Raw genomic sequence first — 20,597 nt, 5'->3', positions numbered from 1 at the left:
ATCATACCACTGCACTCCAGCCTGGGAGACAGAGTGAGACTCTGTCTCAAAAAAAAAAGATAAAAGTCTAAAAATATTTTTCAATGTGAGTGAGATATCTGGTTTGTAACATTGTTGTGAGGATTAAATAAGTTAATACCAGTAAAGTGCCTAGAACAGTGCCTGGCACCCAGGAAGTGCTCACTGAATGGGAGCTATTAGTATGTATTTTGGGAGGGGGAGGGTCCGACAATAAACACGAGACAGCACTTTGTCTTGGTTCCTCCCCTAATTTCACAACCTTTCTTGAATGACCTCTTTCAAGAATGACCTCTTTCAAGAATGACCTCTGGTATTCTTGCTCCTCGGTCACCTTGGTGTCTGCCACACTGAACCCATAGGGAGTCACTGCTCCCCTCTGAAGCTGTGGCCCCACTGTGGATACGAATTACTTTCTAAGGCCAGGCGCCGTGGCTCATACCTGTAATCCTAGTGCTTTGGGTGGCCAAGGCATGAGGATTGCTTGAGCCTAGGAGATCAAGACCAGCCTTGGACAACATAGTGAGATCCTGCATCTACAGAAATACATTTTTAAAAATTAGCTGGTGTGGTGGCTCACACCTGTAGTCCCAGCTACTTGGGAGGCTGAGTTGGGAGAATCTCTTGAATGCAGGAGTTCGAGGCTGCAGTGAGCTATGATGGGGCCACTGAACTCCAACCTGGGTGACAGAGTGAGACCCTGTCTTTAAAAAACAAAACAAAACAAAACAAAAAACCCAACTCTCCTTGGGGGCATGAGAGAAAGAATTTCTGAATTAAATCTTAATGAGGGAGACTGATTTCTCATCTCACCGAACCACAGAGCTCCAGGGCACCAGGGCAAGCACCCTTGGAGCTGCCCACCTACATTTGATGGCATTTACTTCACTCAGGAAACCGGAATTTCCTGGTCTGCAGGCAGCACTTCTCTAGGGAAGGTTCTAGAGGAAAATGTGACAGGGAATTGGGCAGGACCAAGAGGGCAGCGAGAGGATCAAAGTGGGGGAGTCTCTTTAGGCCTCTCACATCTTCTTTTTTTTTTTTTTTTTCTGAGACAGAGTCTCGTTGTGTTGCCCAGGCTGGAGTGCAGTGGCGCCATCTTGGCTTACTGCAGCCTCCGCCTCCCAGGTTCAAGCGATTCTCCAGCCTCAGCCTCCTGAGTAGCTGAGACTACGGGCATGTGCCACTGCATCTGGCTAATTTTTGTATTTTTAGTAGAGACGGGCTTTTGCCATGTTGGCCAGGCGGGTCTGGAACTTCTGACCTCAGGTGATCCCACCGCCTTGGCCTCCCAAAGTGCTGGAATTACAGGCATGAGGCACTGCCTCCGGCTGGGCCTCTTGCATCTGAAGCAAGGATCTCTCTTCTTCCACAGAAGAGAACATGCTGCACAGCCTGTGAACCTGTGAGGAAGTACAAGGTGAGGCAGCGAGCCCCAGGCCCATCTTCTCGGGACAACTTGGGAGGGTCCTTGCTTTCTCCCAGAGAGACCTCCGACCCCTGGACCAGCCTCCCAGAAAGGAGGGATGAAAGTGCCAATGAGTGGGGCCACACGCTCATGTGATGGGGAACTAGGTCAAGGACCCCATTGGTGATGTGAGTACAGTGCCCAAACCCTTGTCATCCATGTCCCTCCCTTCCCAAAGACGCTGCCTCCCGTCAAGAACCAGCAGTCTGTCAGCCGGCCCGCCAGCTGGAAACTGCAGACCCCAAAGGAGGAGATGTCCTGGCCCTGCCCCCAGCCACCCTCTCCAGGCATGCTCTGCCTGGGCCTTACCGCCCGAGCTCATGCCACCGACTACTTTCTGGCTAACTTCTTCTCAGAGTTTCCCTGCCACTTTTTGCACCGGTAAGCTCATGGAAAGGCAGCAGTCGCCTTCCTCTTCTCTCTGTCTCCTCTTCCACTCCAGAGCAGGGGCTGCCCAGACCCAACCCATGGTGAGGGGTGGAGCATGGGCAGTGGCAGTGGGACTCACTGAGTGCCTCTGGGCCCAGGATGCCCCATTACCACTTAGGCCCTTTTGAAAGGGGGACGAAAGAGCCAGAGCCCCCTGGAGAACACACCTAGGCACCCCCTGCCCCTCTTTGTTCCTTCTTTTTCCAACTGGGAGTCTCTCTAGCTCCTGTGCTACTCTGAGGGTTTGAGCTTGGTTCTCTGAGCCCAGTAGCACTACATTTGGATTAAGACTGGGAGTGCCTCAAACTCATCTGTGTCCTCATCACTGGGCAGCTACCACCACAGCTTGTGCCCCCAACCTCAGCATGGTGGCTTGCCCAGGCCACTCAGAATGTCATGGCTGCCACAGGGAGCTGCCAAAGAGGAAGGCCCCCAGGGAAGAGTCAGAGACTTCCGAGGGAAAATCCCCTAACAAGTGGGGCCCTGTCTCCAAGCAGGAGAAGCAGCTCCTGGTTGACATTCTCACCACCATCATCAGGTACCAGCTTACACCCTGGGCCCTCACTGCCACTTTCTCATCCCTTCAGCTCATTCAGCCAGAGCCCCTTACATTCCAGCACTCTTCCTTTCTTGAGAAATAGAACTTGGTGGGGCACGGAGGTTCTTGCCTGTAATTCCAACACTTTGGGAGGCAGAAGTGGGAGGATGGCTTGAGCCCAAGAGTTTGAGACCAGCCTGGGCAACATAGCAAGACCCCATCTCTACAAAAAATACAAAAATTAGCTGGACATGGTGGTGCATGCCTGTAGTCCCAGCTACTTGGGAGGCTGAGGTGCGAGGATAGCTTGAGACCATTAATTAGCTTGATTAACTGGGATGTTGAGGCTGCAGTGAGCCATGATCACACCACTCTACTCCAGCCTGGGAGATAGCAAGACCTTGTCTCAAAAAAAGAAAAGAAAAGAAAAACAAAGAAAGAAAGAAAGACAGAGAGAGAGAAAGAAAAGAGAGAGAGAAAGAAAAGAGAGAGAGAGAAGGAGAGAAAGAGAAAGAGAGAAAAAATGAAAGAGAGAAGAAAAAAAGAAACAGAACTTCTTTGCAAGATCCTGCCACTTTCCCCCCGACCCACCCACCTCAGGACAGTGGGGCTCTGATGGAGCTGGCTGGAGGGATTCTCAGGTCTGTGTCCTGAGTTCTGCCCCTTTCCAGGGTTGGCAGATGAGTCTGGAGCCAGTTCACTGTCTCCCCAGGGTTCCTGCCCAGTATGTGTGTGAATCTGACCTGCCCTGCCTCCACCATACTATGCTTGCTTCTAAAAGTTCATGAGGCTCAAAGATGTCTTCCTTGAAAGAAGGGACAGGAGGAACAACTGACCAAGGGCTCCCCTCTCCCCACCTAGCAGCCCCTTTCCCACCTAGCACCTAGCTCTTAAGCCAGGCCTCCCCAGGGGCTTCAGGGCCCCTCAGCAAGGGCCTTCTCCTTCTCCTTGCCACCTAGGGGCCTGCTGGAAGACAAGAACTTCCATGAGGCTGTGGACCAAAGCCTGGTGGAGCAGGTGCCGTACTTCTGCCAGTTCTGGAATGAGCCATCAGCTAAGTTCAGGGACCAGAAAAACAGCCTGTACTTAATGCCAATCCTGCCTCTACCCTCCAGCAGCTGGGAGGATGGGAAGGGCAAGCAGCCGAAGGAAGACAGACCAGAGCACGATCCAGGGTTGGGGAAGAAAGAAGAAGGGGAGGAGGAGGAGAAGGGTGAAGAGGAAGAAGAGGAGTTGGAGGAGGAAGAGGAGGAAGAAGAGGAGACAGAAGAGGAGGAGGAGTTGGGCAAGGAAGAGATAGAGAAGGAGGAGGAGAGGGATGAGAAGGAAGAGAAAGTGAGCTGGGCAGGGATGAGGCCCACACCACAGCCTGAGTCCCAGGAGTCCATTCGATGGCAGTGGCAACAGCAGCTGAAAGTCATGGTGAAGGAGGAGCAAGAACAGGACGAGAAGGAGGCCATCAGAAGGTGAGCAGCCAGGCCCCAGTGAGGATGGGAGGAGGCGAAGTGCAGAAGGCTCCTAGGAGGCAATGGGATGCCAAGGACAGCTGCTGCCTGTATGCACATTTCATCCTCAGTCAGTGCTTAGTGAGGTCATGTTGGTAGCTTAAGGCCTCTGCGGGAGTATCAGCTGAGCACCAACACTGAACTTCATTCTTTTTTCTCTGAGAACTGGTTGTTGACATTTACCAAGGCATGACTACCAGGAGAATTGTTATAGTCTGCAAAGTCTTGTAAATGGGCTTCTAGAGCCAGAAAAGGACCACCTGTCTTGCAGGTGGGACTTCCCACTGGGGCTGCCCTACAGATGATTTACGTCCTTGTAGGGATTCCCTAGGCCCCACCCAGTCCCTTCTGCGCCTTCTCATCACTTCCCTACCTTTCTCCAAACTTGACCCTGAGATGCCTACTACATTGCTTGGGTTTGAATCCCACCCCTTAAACCAGCAGCATATTTGGCAACTTGGAATCTTTTAGCCACACTTGGAACGTCTGTAACATTGAAACAAGGATGGCCCATACTGTAGTGGATGAAGGGAGTCGAATGGGAATCTCTGTAGAGCTCGCGGCACACTGTACCGCACGGACAGGCGAGCGAGGAGGCGCGCGGTCACTGCGGCCACGCTCATGCTAGCCCCCGCCCCGTCGCAGGCTCCCGGCCTTCACCAACCTGCAGGAGGCGCTGCTGGAGAACATGATCCAGAACATCCTGGTGGAAGCGAGCCGCGGGGAGGTGGTGCTCACCTCGCGGCCACGCGTCATCGCCCTGCCACCGCTCTGTGTGCCCAGGTAGGGGCGCCGGGGCCAGCGGCCGTGCAGACGGCGCCGGAGGGGCGAGGGGGGCAGGCAGGCTCTTCCCTAAGCCTTGTCCCCACCCCTACTTGGGACTTTTTGTCTTCCAGGATTCTGACCCCGGACACGCTGCTGCCGACGCAGCAAGCAGAGGTACTCCACCCGGTGATGCCACTTCCTACCGACCTTCTGTAGATGCCCGCGCCCAGCCTCTCCGACATGCCGCCTTAGGTCATGCCTGGCCCCCTCTCCGCCACCCCGCCAGTAAAAGCATCTAGTCTTTTTTCTATATCTACCTTGACTTTATTTCCCCGACGAGGGGGAAACGTGTGCGCACGCTCTGAGAGGGAAGGATGGCAGGGAGCAGCCTGGGCTGACTGCAGAGGTGCGGCGGGAACTTAGGGCCCGGGAGGTTGCACTCGCCGCCCGCACTGCAGCTGGACTGAGACCTTGCCGCTAGCTGCCGGCCGCTGGACCGGGTCTGGCCAGTGGAGGGCGCTCCGGGCGGGGCCTGGCTGGCCTTTGCCCCAGCGTAGCTTGGTGCACAGTAACTGAGTGCCAGGCCTGGCCAGCGAAGCAGGTGTCCACGGGGCAGGGCCACCCCTCACGTTTCCGCGCCGCGCCTGCTCTGAGGCTCGGCACCCCCAGGGCCAACCCCTTAGCATTTGGCGAGCTCCAAGAGCCCAAGAGGCTGGGGAGGAAGGAGAACAGAGGCACGCCGCGGAGGGCCAGGAATTAGGCTGGGGCGGGTCGAGGTCACCACTGGATTTCGGGCCACAGACCCTGCTAAGCGACTCCCACTGTGAATCAGTCCTCAGACGAGGATGGATACCCACCTCTCGGTTCCTCCTAACCCCTGCCTGGGAGCTTCTGTCCTCTGCTTCTCGGCTCCTCCCTCCCAGAGGCAGGTGGGTGGAAAAGTGACATCTGGTGTTGTTCCAGAGGCGCCCAGGTCCCCAGCACCCTCCCCTCCGCCCCCGCCACCAAGGCCTCGGAGAAGCTCCGGTCTCAGAGCCGGAGCGGGGGAGGGACGGGGGGGCTCCGCCTCCATGAGTCAATATTTGCCCCGAGCAAACGGGCGCCTGGACAGGTGTGAGTGTGTGTGTCTGGGGGCGGGGACTGAACAGGCAGTATAAGAGCACACTGAGCCCGGGCTCCGGGACAAGCTCCAAGGCGTGGGCTGGGGACGAAGCCAAGCTAGGCTGGGCCGGGCAGAGGGGCCAGGAAAGCCAAGCGGAGGATGGCTGGGAAGGGAGGGGCGGGCCAGGTGCGCACCTGCGGTGGCCGCCGCGGCCGCCGACGTGTCAGCCGCAGATGCGCTCAGGTGAGGGCGGAGGCTAGCGGGGCGCTGTGCAGCACTGCGCTCGCGGAAGACCAGGACCAGGAGATCACCGAGGGCGACCGCCAGGCCCCGGGCCCTCCGCTCCCGCCCCGCGACGAGCCCCTCGCACAAACCGGACCTGAGCGTTTTGTTCGTTCGGCTCGCGTGAGGCAGGGGCGGCCTCTCAGCACCAGCCCGGGGGCCCGGCCTGATCGCCACGCAGGCACCTGCCGCCGCCACCGCCACCGCCATCGCCACCATACGGGTGGGAGAGGCTGTGCGCCGCTCAAGTGGAGATCCGGCTCCCATCCGGCCCCACCCGCCCTGCCTTGCCCTGCCCGCAGCTTCTGGGCTGCCAGGCTCCATTCTGCGTCGTAATACGGGCTGAGCCGGCTCCAGCGGGTGGCGAAGGGGGCCGTGGCCCAGAACAGAAACCCTTCTGGAGGTGGAAACCCGGATTCTAGTCCGCCTCTGTCCCCGCGACTTCTGTGGCCTTGGGCAAGTCATTTCCCGGCCTCTTGGTTTTCCCATTTGCTCAGTGAACGATTGGTCTGGCCTCCCGCAAGGGCTAGGGCTTCCCCAGCCTCCTGTCCAGGTTCTTGGGCTCCTGGCCATGCTGGGGAAGATGGAGGCCCTCACGGAGTTGGAGCCAAGGCTGATGCGTGGAAAATCTGGGCGGGGGAAGCTGAGGGCCTCCATGGAACATCAAATCCACTCCTAGGATCTCTTTGGTGCTGCTGACATCCTGAGATGTCACTCCCTGACACCTCCTTGGTCCCTCTTTCAGTCTAACCATGTCTGTGACAGTCAGACTGACTGAAAAGGACAAGCCCCCAGGCACAGCCGTTCACCACCTTCCTCAAACCTCAGAATCCCACGTCCTCGCTTTCATCAGCTGGGGTGGGGTAGGTAGGCAGCCCTCAGCTCAGGCAGAGGCAGCCCCGGGAGATGGGTCAGAAGTCCCTCCAAATTGCATGTTCCTAGAGGTGCTGGCTTGTCCCCTCCACCACCACCGGCTCTAGTGCCCCTATGTCACCCAACTACCCAGAGGCCCCAAAGGATCTGCTGAGCCCGAGACTGTGGCACAGAGAGAGGAGGGGGAGAGGGCGAGATGGTGTTGGACAGATCCCAGGCAGGTCTGAGGAGAGGGTGGACTACAGGAGGGCTCTTCAAGGAGCAGCCCCAGGGGCGGGGGAAGGTCCTTGGGTCCTGGGCTAGGGTGTGTGCAGCCCTCTCCTGGCCCCCCTGACCTGGCTCTGTCCTGGGCCAGCCCTTTGCTCTTTGCCTGGCATTGGAAGATTTGCCTGTCAGGGGCCTGGCATGGTCCCGGCGCACCTTCCCTGTGTCTTCCAGGGCTTCCTCTTCCCTCCCCAACCATGGCAGGGGCCAGGATTCCACATCCTGGGTCTGCACAACAAAGAGGTCTCCGCCTGGAACGACCCCCTCCCAAACACACACACACACACACACACACACACACACACACACACACACACGGCCTTGAGGGGAGGGTGGTGAGAAGGAGGCTGCCACCCATTGGGCTGGGATCTTTCCTGGTGACTGAGAATTACTACCCCTTCACCCCGGGGCCTAATTTCCCCAGCCCCCCGCCCCCCATCCATCCCTAAGACTGCGTTTGCTGGACATTACCAGGGATCTGGCCTCTCATCCAGGTCCCTCCTCAGCTGCCAGGCTGGGGGCGGAGTCTCCCGGTGCTGGGCAGGCCTGCAGGTGCGGGGCTGCATGGGGAGGGGGGCACTCAGCAGCTGGTGTGCGAGGCAGGCCCCCTCCCCCTCCTGCTCAAAGCTGGGGCCTGCTTCCTGTCGTCCCTGTCAGCACCCTGGGTGGGGGAGGGACCAGGTAGTGGGGGAAGTGGAAAAGGAACTGAGCAGCTGGAGTGCAGCAGCTGAGAAACAGCAGAAGAGAAATGGAGAAGGATGAGAAAGAGACCAAGAGCATAGACAGAAGGACAGAGGGGTGTGAGAACACAGGGGAGATCTCAGGGGCCGCAGAGGCTGCAGACCCCAGACTGTGAGAGCGAGACCAGAGACAGAGATGACCAGAGAGAAACCAGGGAAGAGTAACAGAGAGAGACACATGGAGACAATTCAAGATAACAAGAGATGTACACTGAGAGGGATGGGGGATGTGGAGACATGGGGTTAGGGCTCAGGGGACCAGAGGCAGGAGGCACTGTGTGTATGGAGAAAGGGCGAAGCTGCGAAACAGCCCCATCCCACCCCAAACTGGGGTGGGAATTAGCCCCAGCAGAGGATAAACAGGTGGTTTCTAGGTGGGAGCCAGGTTTGGAGGTGGGGGGAGGGTGATACCCTTATCTTGGAAGCCCATCTCCTCCCAATAAAGGACAGAACGTGAGGGAGGGGCAAGGCCCAGGCTGTGGCTGGACACCGGGGGCCAGTGAGGGGCACAGATCTGACTCCATCTCTCTCAGTTTCCCTCTTGGCCACAGATGGACAAGCCAACAGCTATAGCAGCTGCTCTGCCCCCACCCGCCCCAATGATTCTGGCCTAGCCTTGGAATTTCTGGGCCTAGAGGCCGCCTAGGGTCTGTGTGAGAGTGGGGGGACCCGGGAGTGGAGGCACTGGGTGGCAGGGGGGAGACTCATACCCAGGTGCTAATCCCCATCCGGCCAAGGCAGTGCCAGAGCCTCACTGACCTTCTTGGAGATTAGTCCCCATGGAGACCGTGGCAACTCGCCCCCTCATTCTGGCTAGGCCAGGCGGGTGGGTGGGTGGGGCAGGCAGAGGCTGGATAGGGAGGGGAAGGAACCTTCCAGAGGCATCACAGGAGTCAAGGCTGGGAGGCCCCTCCAGGACCCACAGCCAGATTCGTTTACAGGTAAAAAACAGAGGCCTCAAGAGAGGAGTGACTGACCAAACGCCCCAAATGGCACCAGGACAAGCACTGACACCAGAAGACAGGTCCTCGGCTCGGTTCTCAAGCATTTTTTCCTAGACAGCAGAGGCCTGAGCAAGAACAAAGGAAATTGGCACCCTGCCCTCTGACCCTCCCAATCTTCCCAAACTGAGGTCATGAACTAAGGAGTGGTTCAAATACGGTGAGGCAGGAAGGTGCTCCATCCTGAGCACTAGGCTGGCTTCTGCCAGGGACCAGGGTGAGAAGGAGGGTACCGCTCCCAGAGCCATGCTTGCAGCCTGACCACTCCCCCAACTTGGCCAGCCCCAGGGGTGATGGGAAGCACATGCATCAGAGCCAGTTATAACCACAACCACAGCAGCAGCGGCGGCGGACATTTATTGGGTGGACATTGCAGGCCAGTTCTGTTTTACATGCATTTAAATCATCACAACAGCCTCTTAACCCACTCTCTTCACCCTTCAGTGTCTGTATGACCCTGGGTGGGTGGCTGAGCTGATGCCTCCCTGGGTGACCGTGGAGTGAGTATGTGCACGTGTGAAAGTGATGGGGCATATTCGCCTGTGAGTCCAGTACCCAGCACAGCCCGTGGCACATAGTACATCGTATTAAATCTTTGAGGAATAAGTCTGCCCATACATGAATATGACATTGAGGTTTCTATTGAATCCTAGAACGAGACTATTTGCATGCGAAGCTTGTGGCATCACATCTATGTGCCTGGAACTGTGGATGACTCTGTCTCCATCTGACTGAACATGTGTCTGTGTGTGCCCTCTCCCTGTCACCCTGTGCCAGCCCTGTGGCTTTGTGTCCAGGTGTGTGAGCGACGGTGAAAGCTGCCTGCTAGCTCCCTGGATGGTGGCCAGTTCTCTAACCCCACTGAGAGGCAGAGGAGAGGGGCTCTGTTTCTAGTGGGATAGAACAATGACTCTGTGGGGGTGGGGCTCCTAAATGGCCTAAACTAGACTGGTCTCTGTACCCGTTATCTCTGTCTCCCAGGAGACCAGTCCTGCACAGCCTCAGGGAAGGTGCTCATCTGCTGGTTCTGGGCTCCAGACTGGGGGTGGGGGCGGGGGCCAGAGAAGCAGGGGTGGAAAGGAGGGGCTGGTGATGGTGGCAGGGTGGGGGAAGGCACCCTTCCCTGAATTTGCATCTTCAGTACCCAAACCCTGGATGATTTCCCAGTAAAATGAAGGGGGAGGGCTGGGAGGCGACTGGCTGGAGAAGACATGAGCCACCAGCCCCTCTCCGCTGCCCAGCAGTACTGAGCAGTCAGGCTGTTCCTGGGTTGGGGCTCTAGGTGAGAGAGGTGCCACTTCTTTGGGATTCTCAGGGCCTTTGCTGAGGATGGAGATCTGGGCAGGAGCTTAGGAGTGGGTTTGAGGCTTCCTTGCAGGATCTATGTGTCCCCACATGGGATGTGGGTCTGGGTGGGATGTGAGGGCCTCATGGAGGGGACTCAGGCTCAAAGGATTATCTGTGGGATATTATGGGTCTGTATGGGATGTGGGTTTCGGTGAAATCAGAGGGCAGGAGACGGTGGCTAGGGGTGGGGTGAGGGCCTGAGGATTTCCCTGTAGGGCCCAGAAGTCCCAGTGTGAGATGGAGAACTGAATGAGGCCAGGGTGGGGGTGTCTGAGGGTGATAAGATCTCTGCGAGATTTTGAGGGCTCTGTGAGGTGTCGACTGGGGTTGCTGTTTTTTGTCTACGTAACTCCCGTTCCATGCCCCAAGGCCAGCCTGTGGATGTGGAGGGGGTAGGGGTGACTGTACTGAGCTGGCAAACAAAGCCACCTGGGCACCCATCCTTCAGGAAGCTCTGGGCGCAACTGATCTGGGAAAACAAACAGGAACAGCTGTTAGGGGTGGGGGGGCACGGCAGCTGGGGAGAGGGGCAGAGCTGGACCAGCCTGGTGGGGAAAGGAGGAGACGGGGAGGGGGTCCGTGGTACCCAAGGGGTATCGATCCCAGAGTCCTCTGCTGGCACAGTAGGCAGGGCTGCCTGGAAGCCCCTTCCCCTCAGTGGTTGTTCTCTTTGGCGATGACTGTGAGGCCCAAAGTCAGGAGGGGCCTGAGGGTGTTGGGGAACCCTGAGATGTTTAGAGGTCTTCTGGGCCAGTGACTATGGGTGGTGTTGGTAGGCATACCCGTTTCTGAGAGAGCTGGTCGCAGTTACTAGAACTAAAAGCCATGGGTGAAGGGGTGAGAAGGTGGGGGTACCTCCATACCATTTCCGAGAGGAGGGAAGAGGTAGAAAAGGGAAAAGGCTGGCTGCCGCCAAGACCAGAGCTTCACACTGGAGGAGGAGGAGGAGGGGCCCTTCTCACACACGGGGTCCCCTCCCCAACTCCAAGCGGGACTCTTAATTCTAACCTGGATCTCGGCTGGACGACCTCCCCACTTTTCCTCCTCCCCTAACCCTGGAAAAGGCGCGACGCACCCCTCCTGCAGAATGCCGCCGTCGGACCCACACGTGGAGCCCGGCCCTCGGGAGTACGCCCAGCCCCTAGCCCCGGTCGGTGCACAGTGTCCAGTCTCCGACAGACACCCCCACACCCTCTGACCAATACTTGACGCCCGCGTCAGGGACAGCGCAGACGCACAGCCTGACGCACTAGCCACGCGCGCCCGCGGTCCCTGCCGACCTGGACCTTCCCTTCCACCCCGCCCTCCGCGCCAGCTTTCGGGCCAGCGCGGCCTGCTCGCGCCCTCTGGTGGCCAAATTCAGAATTGTCGGATAGAGGTGGGGGAAGGAGGGAAGGAGAGATCTGATTCTTCACCCCTCCCCGCTGCCCCGGCTGGTGACACTGAAGGCAAAGACTGGGACACCAGGGGTCCAGAACTAGCTCGTGCGCACTCTGTAGTTTGTATTCCCTCCTTGCGGTTTGTATTTGTTCAAACCCCAGCTAGGGTAGGGAATCAGGACACGGTTCTGACCTCACCCCCAATCAAACCTGCCTGAGATTGTCCCATCTCTGATCCATATCCTCCTCACTCGGACTCTACCTCCATGCCCAGTTCTAGGGCCCTGTACTCTTGGCACCCATCTTCACACACACTGCGAGCTCCAACAGTAACTCCTCCAGGGAAAATAGAGGCCCAAGGGAGCCTTTGGCCCCAGGGCCCACTCTCAGCAACCCAGAACTTCAAGGGTGGGAGAGCAAGCCACCACCCCCCCACTGCCACTGGAGAATTTTCTCTACACCCATTTTCCGTGGACATTTTGCCCACGCCTGACCACCTTGTTCGCTCACTCGTTCAAGAAGTTTTATTGAGTGCCTACTATGCATCCAGCACTGTGCTAAGTTTGAGGATAACAACTGAGAACAAAACACAGTCCCTGCCCCTTTAAATGGAGCTTACACTCTGGTAAGGCAGATGCTGGTACACCCATAAACATAAGATGAAAACGATTACTTTACAGCACGATAAATGCTACAAAGAAAAAAGGCTGATGTGATGGACGGAAGGGTGCCTGGAACAGCATCACCAAGGAGGTGACACAGGAGCCAGCTATGCCACCATCTTGTGACCAAGACACTCCAGGTAGCAAACAGCAAATGCAAAGGCTCTGAGATGGGCTGAGCATGGAACAATGGGAAGAAGGCTTAGAAGGCAGGCTGGTATGGCAAGGCTTCTGGGAGCTGGGGTGGCTACAGCTGGCCTGTGAGCACTTTTTGGCACAGGAGCTCCGATGGACAGTGGTGGAGCACAGGTTTTGGCTTCCAAAGGTCCGAGCTCGATTCTTGCTCTGAAACTGGCTAGCCATATGAGTTTAGACAAGGCCCTGCACCTCTTTGACCCTCCGTTTTCATATCGGTGCAGGTAAACCTAACTCACTGGACTGTCCTGAGGACCCATAAGGGAAGCATGTGACTCGTGGGAGCAACAAAATATTAGCTCCCTTCTCACTAGGCCCTCTTACCTCTGCTGGAATATGCCCACCCACACTCACCACCATTAAGGAAAACTCACAATTTTGCAAGAAGCCTTTGTGTCTCATTAACAGCTGCTGTGGTTAGAAAATTCCACTGCAAGTGGTGAGAAAATTTCCTACCTGGAGCTACCCCTTGGGGCTCCTAACCTTTTTGGGGCTCCCAACCTTTTCCTCTTCCTCCTCTCCCTCCCCCTTTCTCTACACCCACGCCCCCCCACCGCTGCCTTTCCCCAGCTCACTCGGTCGCCCAGGCTGGAGTGCAATGGCTTGATTTCGCCTCACTCACTGCAACCTCCACCTCCTGGGCTCAAGCAATTCTCCCATCTCAGGCTCCCAAGTAGCTGGGACTACAGGCGCATGCCAACACGACCGGCTAATTTTTGTTTGTTTTTGTAGAGACGGAGTTTCACTGTGTTGCCCAGGCTGGTCTCAAATTCCTGGGTTCAAGAGATCCTCCCACCTGGGTCTTCCAAAGTGCTGGGATCACAGGCGTGAGCTACTGCGCCGGCCCTGCAAGATTTCTTAGCTGTGACCTCTCCACCACATTCCAAAGCCCTCTGGGCCTCCACTTCTACATCTGGGAAATGCAGGACAACAACAGCATCTTCCTCACAGGTCAGTTTTAGAATTGATGGAGTTCACGCACCCGAAAGCCTGAACAGAGAGCTCCGCCTGAACTAAGCGCTTCATCCCCAGCTGCTAACATCAGGCAGACGTTGGGGGCCGGAATCCTTAGAGCCTGGAACTTTGTGGGAGACCCGAAGCGGCACGGGTTGGGCCGAGCTGAGGCCCAACATTCTTCCTGCCTCCCGCGTCAAGCCACTCCCTCGGTAGCTATTATGCCTAAACTCTGAGTAAACCGTGCGGCCCTCGGGCGGTCGTTTCCAGCGCCCGGCGCCGCCGCGTGGCGGGTCCTGATCACCTCCTCCTCTCCTTCCCGGACCCGAGGACACCCCGAGGACGCGGCGCAGGATCTGGGAATGCACACTTGGGAGGAAAGGGGCCGCGGTGGACCGATACTCCACGAAAAAGAGGACTGAGCACGTGAAGCGAATCCTTTGGGCAGAGCCTTCTCTACCTCCGCCCTAGCATCGCCCAAAAGAGAGGCCTGGACTAGGGCCGAGGAAGGCTGGCGATTAGACTTTGGGAAGAACTTCCGCTCCGCGAGTCAGCAGCGCGGTCTTAGCCCGAGGCCCCGGGGAGGTCAGGTCCCTTCGTCCCGAGGGCCGGGCCAGGGAGGGCGAGTTCTGCCCCGAGGCCTGGCACGCCCTGCCTGGCTCAGGCTGGAAAGAAAGAAAGCGCCGAGTCAGCCTGGGCTGCGGCGGGCGCGGGGTGCGCGCCTCAGCACTTTCTGTTGTCTTCCCCGGGGGCTGGGGCCACAGCGGCGGCTGCGGGAGAGGCCTCGGCTCCCCAGCGGAGACCAGAGCCGACCGCAGCCTGCCTGCTGACTCAGCTCCCCCACCCCCGAAGGAAAGGGTACGGGCAGGGGGACAAGGCCAGGGTATAAAGCCCGGCCCGCCTGGCCGCGCGCAGCCTCGCAGCCCGTCCATTTCTCTCGCGTGCGGCGCTCACCCACCCGGTGAATGCCCGCTGCTGGGGTGGGAAAGGGCGGGGAGAGCGGGAAGAGGGCGAGCCCCTGGCAGCTGGGTCCAGAAGCTAAGGCCTGGTCCAGTCCCCGGGTTCTTCACCTCCTAACCAGACTGGGCAGGCTGTGGCTCGAAACGGGGCTCTTGAGACGCTGAACGCGTGGTTCCATCCTTCCTGTCCGCAGCGGCATGAGCAGCGCCCCCGCACCGGGCCCAGCGCCCGCCAGCCTCACGCTCTGGGATGAGGAGGACTTCCAGGGCCGTCGCTGTCGGCTGCTGAGCGACTGTGCGAACGTCTGCGAGCGCGGAGGCCTGCGCAGGGTGCGCTCGGTCAAGGTGGAAAACGGCGTGTGAGTGATTGCCTGGCCGCGGCTGGGCTAGGTTGAGGGGCACTGGGCTCCACTGGCGCAGGCTCAGAGCCTCAGCACCCTGTCCCGTGAACCCTGGAGAGACCTGCCAACTTGGGAAACCCCATAGCCTCCCCAAAATTCCCCACCCATCCCAAGATAAATCATGGGAAAGTGTGTATTTTTGTGGTAAAGAGACACGGGCGAGAAGTACCCCACCGTGAAGGAGTTTCTAATGTACTTACATCCTTCCCAGAGTTTTTCTCTGTGCAAAAGTAGAAGGCTCTGCGCTTGGCTTAACAAAAGAAACCCAATCCTTTTCCCTGGCCCCACCCTGGTCTTAGAGTCCAGCTTTTCCCACCCTCCCGCCCCCTACCCCTGCCCCAACTGAGGTCCCAGTTCCTGCTATGATACTCGGGAGGGGTCCTCCAATGTGTCCCTGTGCAAAGGCCTAAACCTTTGGGGCAGGAGCTCTTGGTCGGGAGATCTTCATAACCAGGAAAACTCCTTCACAACCTGGGGTCCTTGAATGGGAAGCCTGGGCTCCTCAAACCCCAGAGAACAGTAGGTTTGGGATCTTTAGTCGCGAGAGGGGCTGGATTGCCATACAATGGGTGTGTCAGGGGAAGGGTTGGGGGTTGGAGAAAAATACTGTGCTTCTCAGTCTTTTCAATCATGGTAAGCAAGGGGGAGGCAGTGGGGGTGCGGCTCAGGCAGATACCTCCCAGCTCTTCTCCTTTAACAGTTGGGTGGCCTTTGAGTACCCCGACTTCCAGGGACAGCAGTTCATTCTGGAGAAGGGAGACTATCCTCGCTGGAGCGCCTGGAGTGGCAGCAGCAGCCACAACAGCAACCAGCTGCTGTCCTTCAGGCCAGTGCTCTGCGCGGTGAGCACAGCCCACTTCTCCTCCTCTGCCTCCTAACTCCAGGCCCTGGCCTCACCATGGCGCCTGGAAAGGCTGTTCAAGCCCTGCAGGGGGGATATGTAAACAAACTCCGAGATGGGTGGTAGTAGCATTATTTCTCAGAATCAGAAGGGTGTCCCCAAGAAAGTTGGGATTGTGGGCGTAGGCCTGGAATCCAGAAATCATCACCATGGACAGCACTGAGGCCATCCCATTCCTGAGCGTCTAGCGTTCCCTCACATCCAATAGTCCACACGTGTGAGTGAGTGCCTCTGGCGTCACACAGCCCTGTGAGGTCAGGGTGGCTGCTGTTAGCCCCATACACAGGTGTGGAAATGGGGCTCAAAGGGACAAAGTGGCTTGCCCAGGGTCACTGAAAATAGTCAGTCTCAGTGTGTGTTTGTGTATGTGTTATTGTATGTGTGAGGGTGTTGGTAATGAATCAAATACACCGGAAGAGAGGATCTCATTTTCCATTTGTGCCGACCTGGTTGCTAGTAGGGCTGGGGAGTGGAGAGCAGAGGACCCAGCCCAGGCCAGCCCACTTCCTCTGTTCCAAGAGGCTGAAGAACCCTGCAGTGGGAAGGCCAGAGCCAAGATGCAATCAGTATTGATGCCCTGACATGTCTGTTCTGATTCTGCCAACCAGTACCCCTTAGCTGGGCACTAATCTGTGAGAGGCTGGCTGTGCTGAGGGGCTGGGCAAGAGATTGCACAGTTAGTCAGTGAAGCCCTCAGGGAACTGTCTTGGTGAACGGGACAGATTTCTTTAAGGACCTCTGGCTTTGCTCCTGCAAAACAGGCCCATGTCACAAGGTGCTCTCTAGTCCTGACCTGAAAGGGTCTCTGGAAACCCTATCTCCCCAGTCACCTCCTTAGCCCAAAGCCATGGGAGAGGCCAGGTTTGGGGGAGCCTCTGAGTGATCCATTTCCCAGCCTGCCAGGGAGCTGATGGGCTGAGCTCTGGGAGTGCCTGTGGGTCCTAGACAGCTGCACAGCTTGTGTGGGGCAATGGGTGGGGGAAGTGAGGCTGAGGATGTATCTGTTAACAACCCTTTGGAAGCCCTGACCTTTCTGTCCCAACCTTCCTGTGCCTCAGAACCACAGTGACAGCCGTGTGACACTGTTTGAGGGGGACAACTTCCAAGGTTGCAAGTTTGACCTCATTGATGACTACCCATCCCTGCCCTCCATGGGCTGGGCCAGCAAGGATGTGGGTTCCCTCAAAGTCAGCTCCGGAGCGTGAGTCCTGGAAGCAGAACTAGGCAGAGAGAAGAGCAGGAAAGCAATGGGGACCAAGGGAGAGGGTGGAGAAAAGCGATGTGGGGAGGGTGCTAAGAGAGATATTGGGGACTTGGAGGCAAGGATGGAGACAGACTGGGAGGGAGGAAATGAGGAGGTCCTAGGAGAATGGGGGGCAGAGGAAAATATAGGCACAGAAGAAGGGCTGGAGAACATGAGGGTATGGAGACAATGGAGGGTCGGTACAGGAGACAGGATGAGAACCGTGATAGGAAGACTGGGAGCAGTAGCCAGGGGAGGGAGAGAGCCACGTAGGGAAAGTTGAAGAAATGATTTTGGAGCTGGGGGTTGGGAGCTACAAAAAGGGGGGCTGCTAGTGGAGAACATAGAGTAGGGGTGGGGGCAGAGCTTACTCCCTGCCCCTGTGCCCTCACTGGCCTAGGTGGGTGGCCTACCAGTACCCAGGCTACCGAGGCTACCAATACGTGTTGGAACGAGACCGGCACAGCGGAGAGTTCCGTACCTACAGTGAGTTCGGCACACAGGCCCACACTGGGCAGCTTCAGTCCATCCGGAGAGTCCAGCACTAGGATCCATGGCCCCAGACACCTTCCCTGAAGACCCTCAATAAAGGTTCCTGAATCTTCCTGCCCCTCTTGCCTCCTTGGTGTCTTGCTTTGTGATGTCCATCCTCATCTTTGCGAGAGTCCCTCCCTGCCAAGCTGATCCTCCCCACAGGCTCCAGAATCCTTGGCTACCAAGCGTAAGATGGCTGAGGTTGTGTGTGGATAGGCTGTGGTGGGGCTGACAGCAAAGTGCTGGTAAAAATCTTAGACATTCTGGCTGGGTGCAGTGGCTCATTCCTGTAATCCCAGCACTTTGGGAGGCCAAGGCAGGTGGATCACAAAGTCAAGAGATTGAGACCATCCTGGTCAACATGGTGAAACCCCATCTCTACTTAAAATACAAAAATTAGCTGGGTGTGGTGGTTCGTGCCTGTAATCCCAGCTACTCGGGAGGCTGAGGCAGGAGAATCGCTTGAACCTGGGAGGCGGAGGCTGGAGACGGTGCCACTGCACTCCAGCCTGGCGACAGAGCAAGACTCCGTCAAAAAAAAAAAAAAAACAAACAAAACAAAACAAAAAAAAAAAACCACCTTAGCAATTCTGTTAAATGGCACCCGTCCCAAACCTCTGCTTGGTAAGGTTCACCACTACGGGCCAGGAGTACTGCTAGCTCAGATGGCACCTTTGCCATCCTGTGGGTGGGGTGGACACACCCCCACAGCAGGGCTCATAGCTGGATTGCAGCTTCCACACATCCCCTGGCCCAGGTACCATCATGCAGGGCAGAACTTCCTTACTGTACACTGAAGGTCTGAGCTTCCTCTGTAATCCCAGAGCATTTTCAACCTTTATCTTCACCCAGTTCCCTACCCAGTCAGGGAAGCCTGAGCCTCCTGCAGTTGTCCCCTTTGCTCCATTCGCAGGAGGGAAATTAGTGGGAAATCCCACTGCTTCCTAAGGCCTTTGAAGGGGAGACTTTCACCCTGTGAGCCCAGCCCCCAGACCCTTTGAGCAATGACAATCCCTTGCAGTGGTGTTGAACTCCAGCATTTAGAAAGCATCTTCATACCTCCCCCCGTCAGCTGCTCCATACCACCCGCTCTTCACTCTTCCTTTCCCTCCCTACCCATCAGAAGACTGGTGAGCTGTAGCAGCCACCCCTCAGTTGCTCAGAGGAGGCCTGTGTTCTGGGCAAGTGGCAGGTGCCCACAGGCATGGCAGGGCTGAGTATGGCTGCAGCCATTAGAGCCCCTGGCACTAGTATGGGTTTTTCCCAGTTCCCTCTTCAATCCGGTTGGTGATGCCCCCTGACCCCTACACAGACAGAGCTTCTCAAGAGTCTTGGGACTCCCCTCATCCTGTCCTTCAGGGATTCTTGGGTTTTCAAGTCCCCAGTGGACCCATCAGTGGCGAAGGGTGGCTCTGATTATTGCCCCAGGTCAGGCAGGGCAGGGCAATGCCAGGGAACAGTCAGACTTGGACCTGAAGTCCCCAGAGGTTCAGCTGTGCAAAGTCAGGCAGCTGCTCCTTTGAGAAGCGCTCTGGACCATAAGTCAGAACACCGGGGACCCAATTCCCTCACCTTGTAATCTGGGGCTATTGACTGCTGTCCTGCACAGGGCCTGTTAGGAGGATTCCATGAGAAACCCCTTTTCCGTAACACCGCAAGCATTTGCTTGTGGTGTTATGGAAAAGCACTGGGGTAGTCAATGTAGGGACATTGGATCCTAGGGTTGGGTCAGGGGACCAAGGGAACGAGCTCTGGGTGGGGTATAAATTTTGTTTTACACTCGAATGGGCTCTAGAGTCCATGGCCCTTGTTGCATTCAATCCTCCTAATACTCTCCAATTTCATCTACTTTACCAAACTGAGAGTCCAAGGAGAAGCTTTGATGACATCACCCACTTAATTGGTGACAAAACCAGGATTTGAACACAGAGTTCCTGGCCCTAAATCCAGGCTGTTAGGTGGAGGCTGAACTGAGCTGTGGCTAAAAGCCTCAGGCCTCAGCAGAGCCCCAAACTTCTATGGGCCCCAGAGGAACCTGTGATTCCTGGCTGGTCACGGGCTCCTCCCCATCCCCTTGTGGAATGGCAATATTTACAATAGCTACATGTATAGAATCTGTTCTAAACCCTTCACATGTGTTATCTCATATAAACCTCATCATTCTGTATGGCAGGTACTATCATACCCATTTTATTTTTATTTACTTTTATTTTTATTTTGAGACAGGGTTTTGCTCTGTTGCCCAAGCTGGAGTGCAGTGGCATGAGCTCAGCTCATTGCAACCTCTGCCTCCTGGGTTCAAGCAATTCTTCCGCCTCAGCCTCTGAGTAGCTGGGATTACAGGCACCCGCCATCATGCCAGGCTAATTTTGGTATTTTTGTAGATACGGGGTTTCACTATGTTAGCCAGGCTGGTCTTGAACTCCTGACCTCAGGTGATCTGCCCGCCTTGGCCTCCCAAAGTGCTGGGATTACAGGCATGAGCCACTGTGCTGGCCCATACCCATTTTATAAATGAGGAAACGCAAGTACAGTACAGAGGTTATGTTACTTCCCCCAAAGTCACATAACCAAAAAGTGGGAGAGTCAGGAGTTGAAACTAGAACCCAGACAAACTGGCTTCAGAGCCCAGCAGGCCACTTCCCCACTGCTTGCTTTGGGGAGCAGGCAATGAGCAAAGGGAGATATGGAATCCGCCCTTGACTGAGCTGCCCTCCCTGCAGGGGGATCTGTGGTTGCTCGGAAGAATCAGCAAGACGGCTTCAGAAACTAGAAGTGTGACTCTGAACTGGGCTCGGGTCTCTGGGTCTCGTTGCCCCATCTGTGCAACACACAAGTCAGGGGAGTTAATATTTGCTGCAGCCTTTGCCAGCATGGACCTTCTAGGTTTTTCTGGACCTAGGGGTCATGTTTTGCTTCCTACATCTGTCTACAGCTAAGGAGTGGGGGTCACAGAGGCCAGTCTAAACTTGAATGCTTTCACCTTCTGGTCCTCCGTTCATTCTGGGCAGGCTGACCATCTGCAGAACCACATGGG

At 56.7% G+C, this 20,597-nt stretch overlaps 3 protein-coding genes across 12 annotated transcripts in view; all 3 read left to right on the top strand.

Moving 5' to 3' along the window:
- CFAP65 (cilia and flagella associated protein 65) overlaps window positions 1-5,033 on the top strand; it is a 40,703-nt gene extending 35,670 nt beyond the window's left edge. For 4 of the 7 annotated variants that reach the window (XM_009183106.4, XM_017947003.3, XM_017947002.3 and 1 more), the window contains 6 exons: window positions 1,394-1,438; window positions 1,665-1,867; window positions 2,325-2,453; window positions 3,413-3,919; window positions 4,604-4,741; window positions 4,855-5,027. In XM_009183106.4, coding sequence (XP_009181370.2) covers window positions 1,394-1,438; window positions 1,665-1,867; window positions 2,325-2,453; window positions 3,413-3,919; window positions 4,604-4,741; window positions 4,855-4,939 — 1,107 coding nt within the window. In that variant the 3' untranslated portion in view covers window positions 4,940-5,027. Of the gene's footprint in view, window positions 1-1,393; window positions 1,439-1,664; window positions 1,868-2,248; window positions 2,454-3,412; window positions 3,920-4,603; window positions 4,742-4,854 lie in introns of those variants that run through there. The other 3 variants (XM_017946998.3, XM_017947000.3, XR_635809.4) reach the window with 3 other exon arrangements.
- An 889-nt stretch (window positions 5,034-5,922) lies between these two features.
- LOC108581418 lies at window positions 5,923-8,802 on the top strand. The gene has a single exon (XM_017946997.3). It carries the CDS (start codon window positions 5,985-5,987, stop codon window positions 6,441-6,443), a length of 459 nt encoding a protein of 152 aa, XP_017802486.1. The 5' UTR covers window positions 5,923-5,984; the 3' UTR covers window positions 6,444-8,802.
- Window positions 8,803-8,842: 40 nt separating this feature from the next.
- On the top strand, window positions 8,843-17,636 carry CRYBA2 (crystallin beta A2). 4 transcript variants are annotated; one of them, XM_031651542.1, is made up of 8 exons: window positions 8,843-9,008; window positions 9,639-9,782; window positions 12,392-12,513; window positions 12,793-13,007; window positions 13,520-14,840; window positions 15,583-15,724; window positions 16,842-16,984; window positions 17,427-17,636. In XM_031651542.1, exons 5-8 carry the CDS (start codon window positions 14,680-14,682, stop codon window positions 17,572-17,574), a joined length of 594 nt encoding a protein of 197 aa, XP_031507402.1. In that variant the 5' UTR covers window positions 8,843-9,008; window positions 9,639-9,782; window positions 12,392-12,513; window positions 12,793-13,007; window positions 13,520-14,679; the 3' UTR covers window positions 17,575-17,636. The 4 variants fall into 4 exon arrangements, with proteins under 4 accessions (XP_031507402.1, XP_021779711.1, XP_031507401.1 ...); XM_021924019.2 differs by having other exon boundaries at window positions 8,843-9,202; XM_031651541.1 differs by having other exon boundaries at window positions 8,843-9,782; window positions 13,520-14,107; window positions 14,676-14,840.
- Window positions 17,637-20,597: the final 2,961 nt, after the last annotated feature.

The sequence above is a fragment of the Papio anubis genome, chromosome 10 (assembly GCF_008728515.1).
Source record: "Papio anubis isolate 15944 chromosome 10, Panubis1.0, whole genome shotgun sequence".
Classification (NCBI taxonomy): Eukaryota; Metazoa; Chordata; class Mammalia; order Primates; family Cercopithecidae; genus Papio; species Papio anubis.
This window is presented reverse-complemented; position numbering and strand designations above follow the sequence as displayed.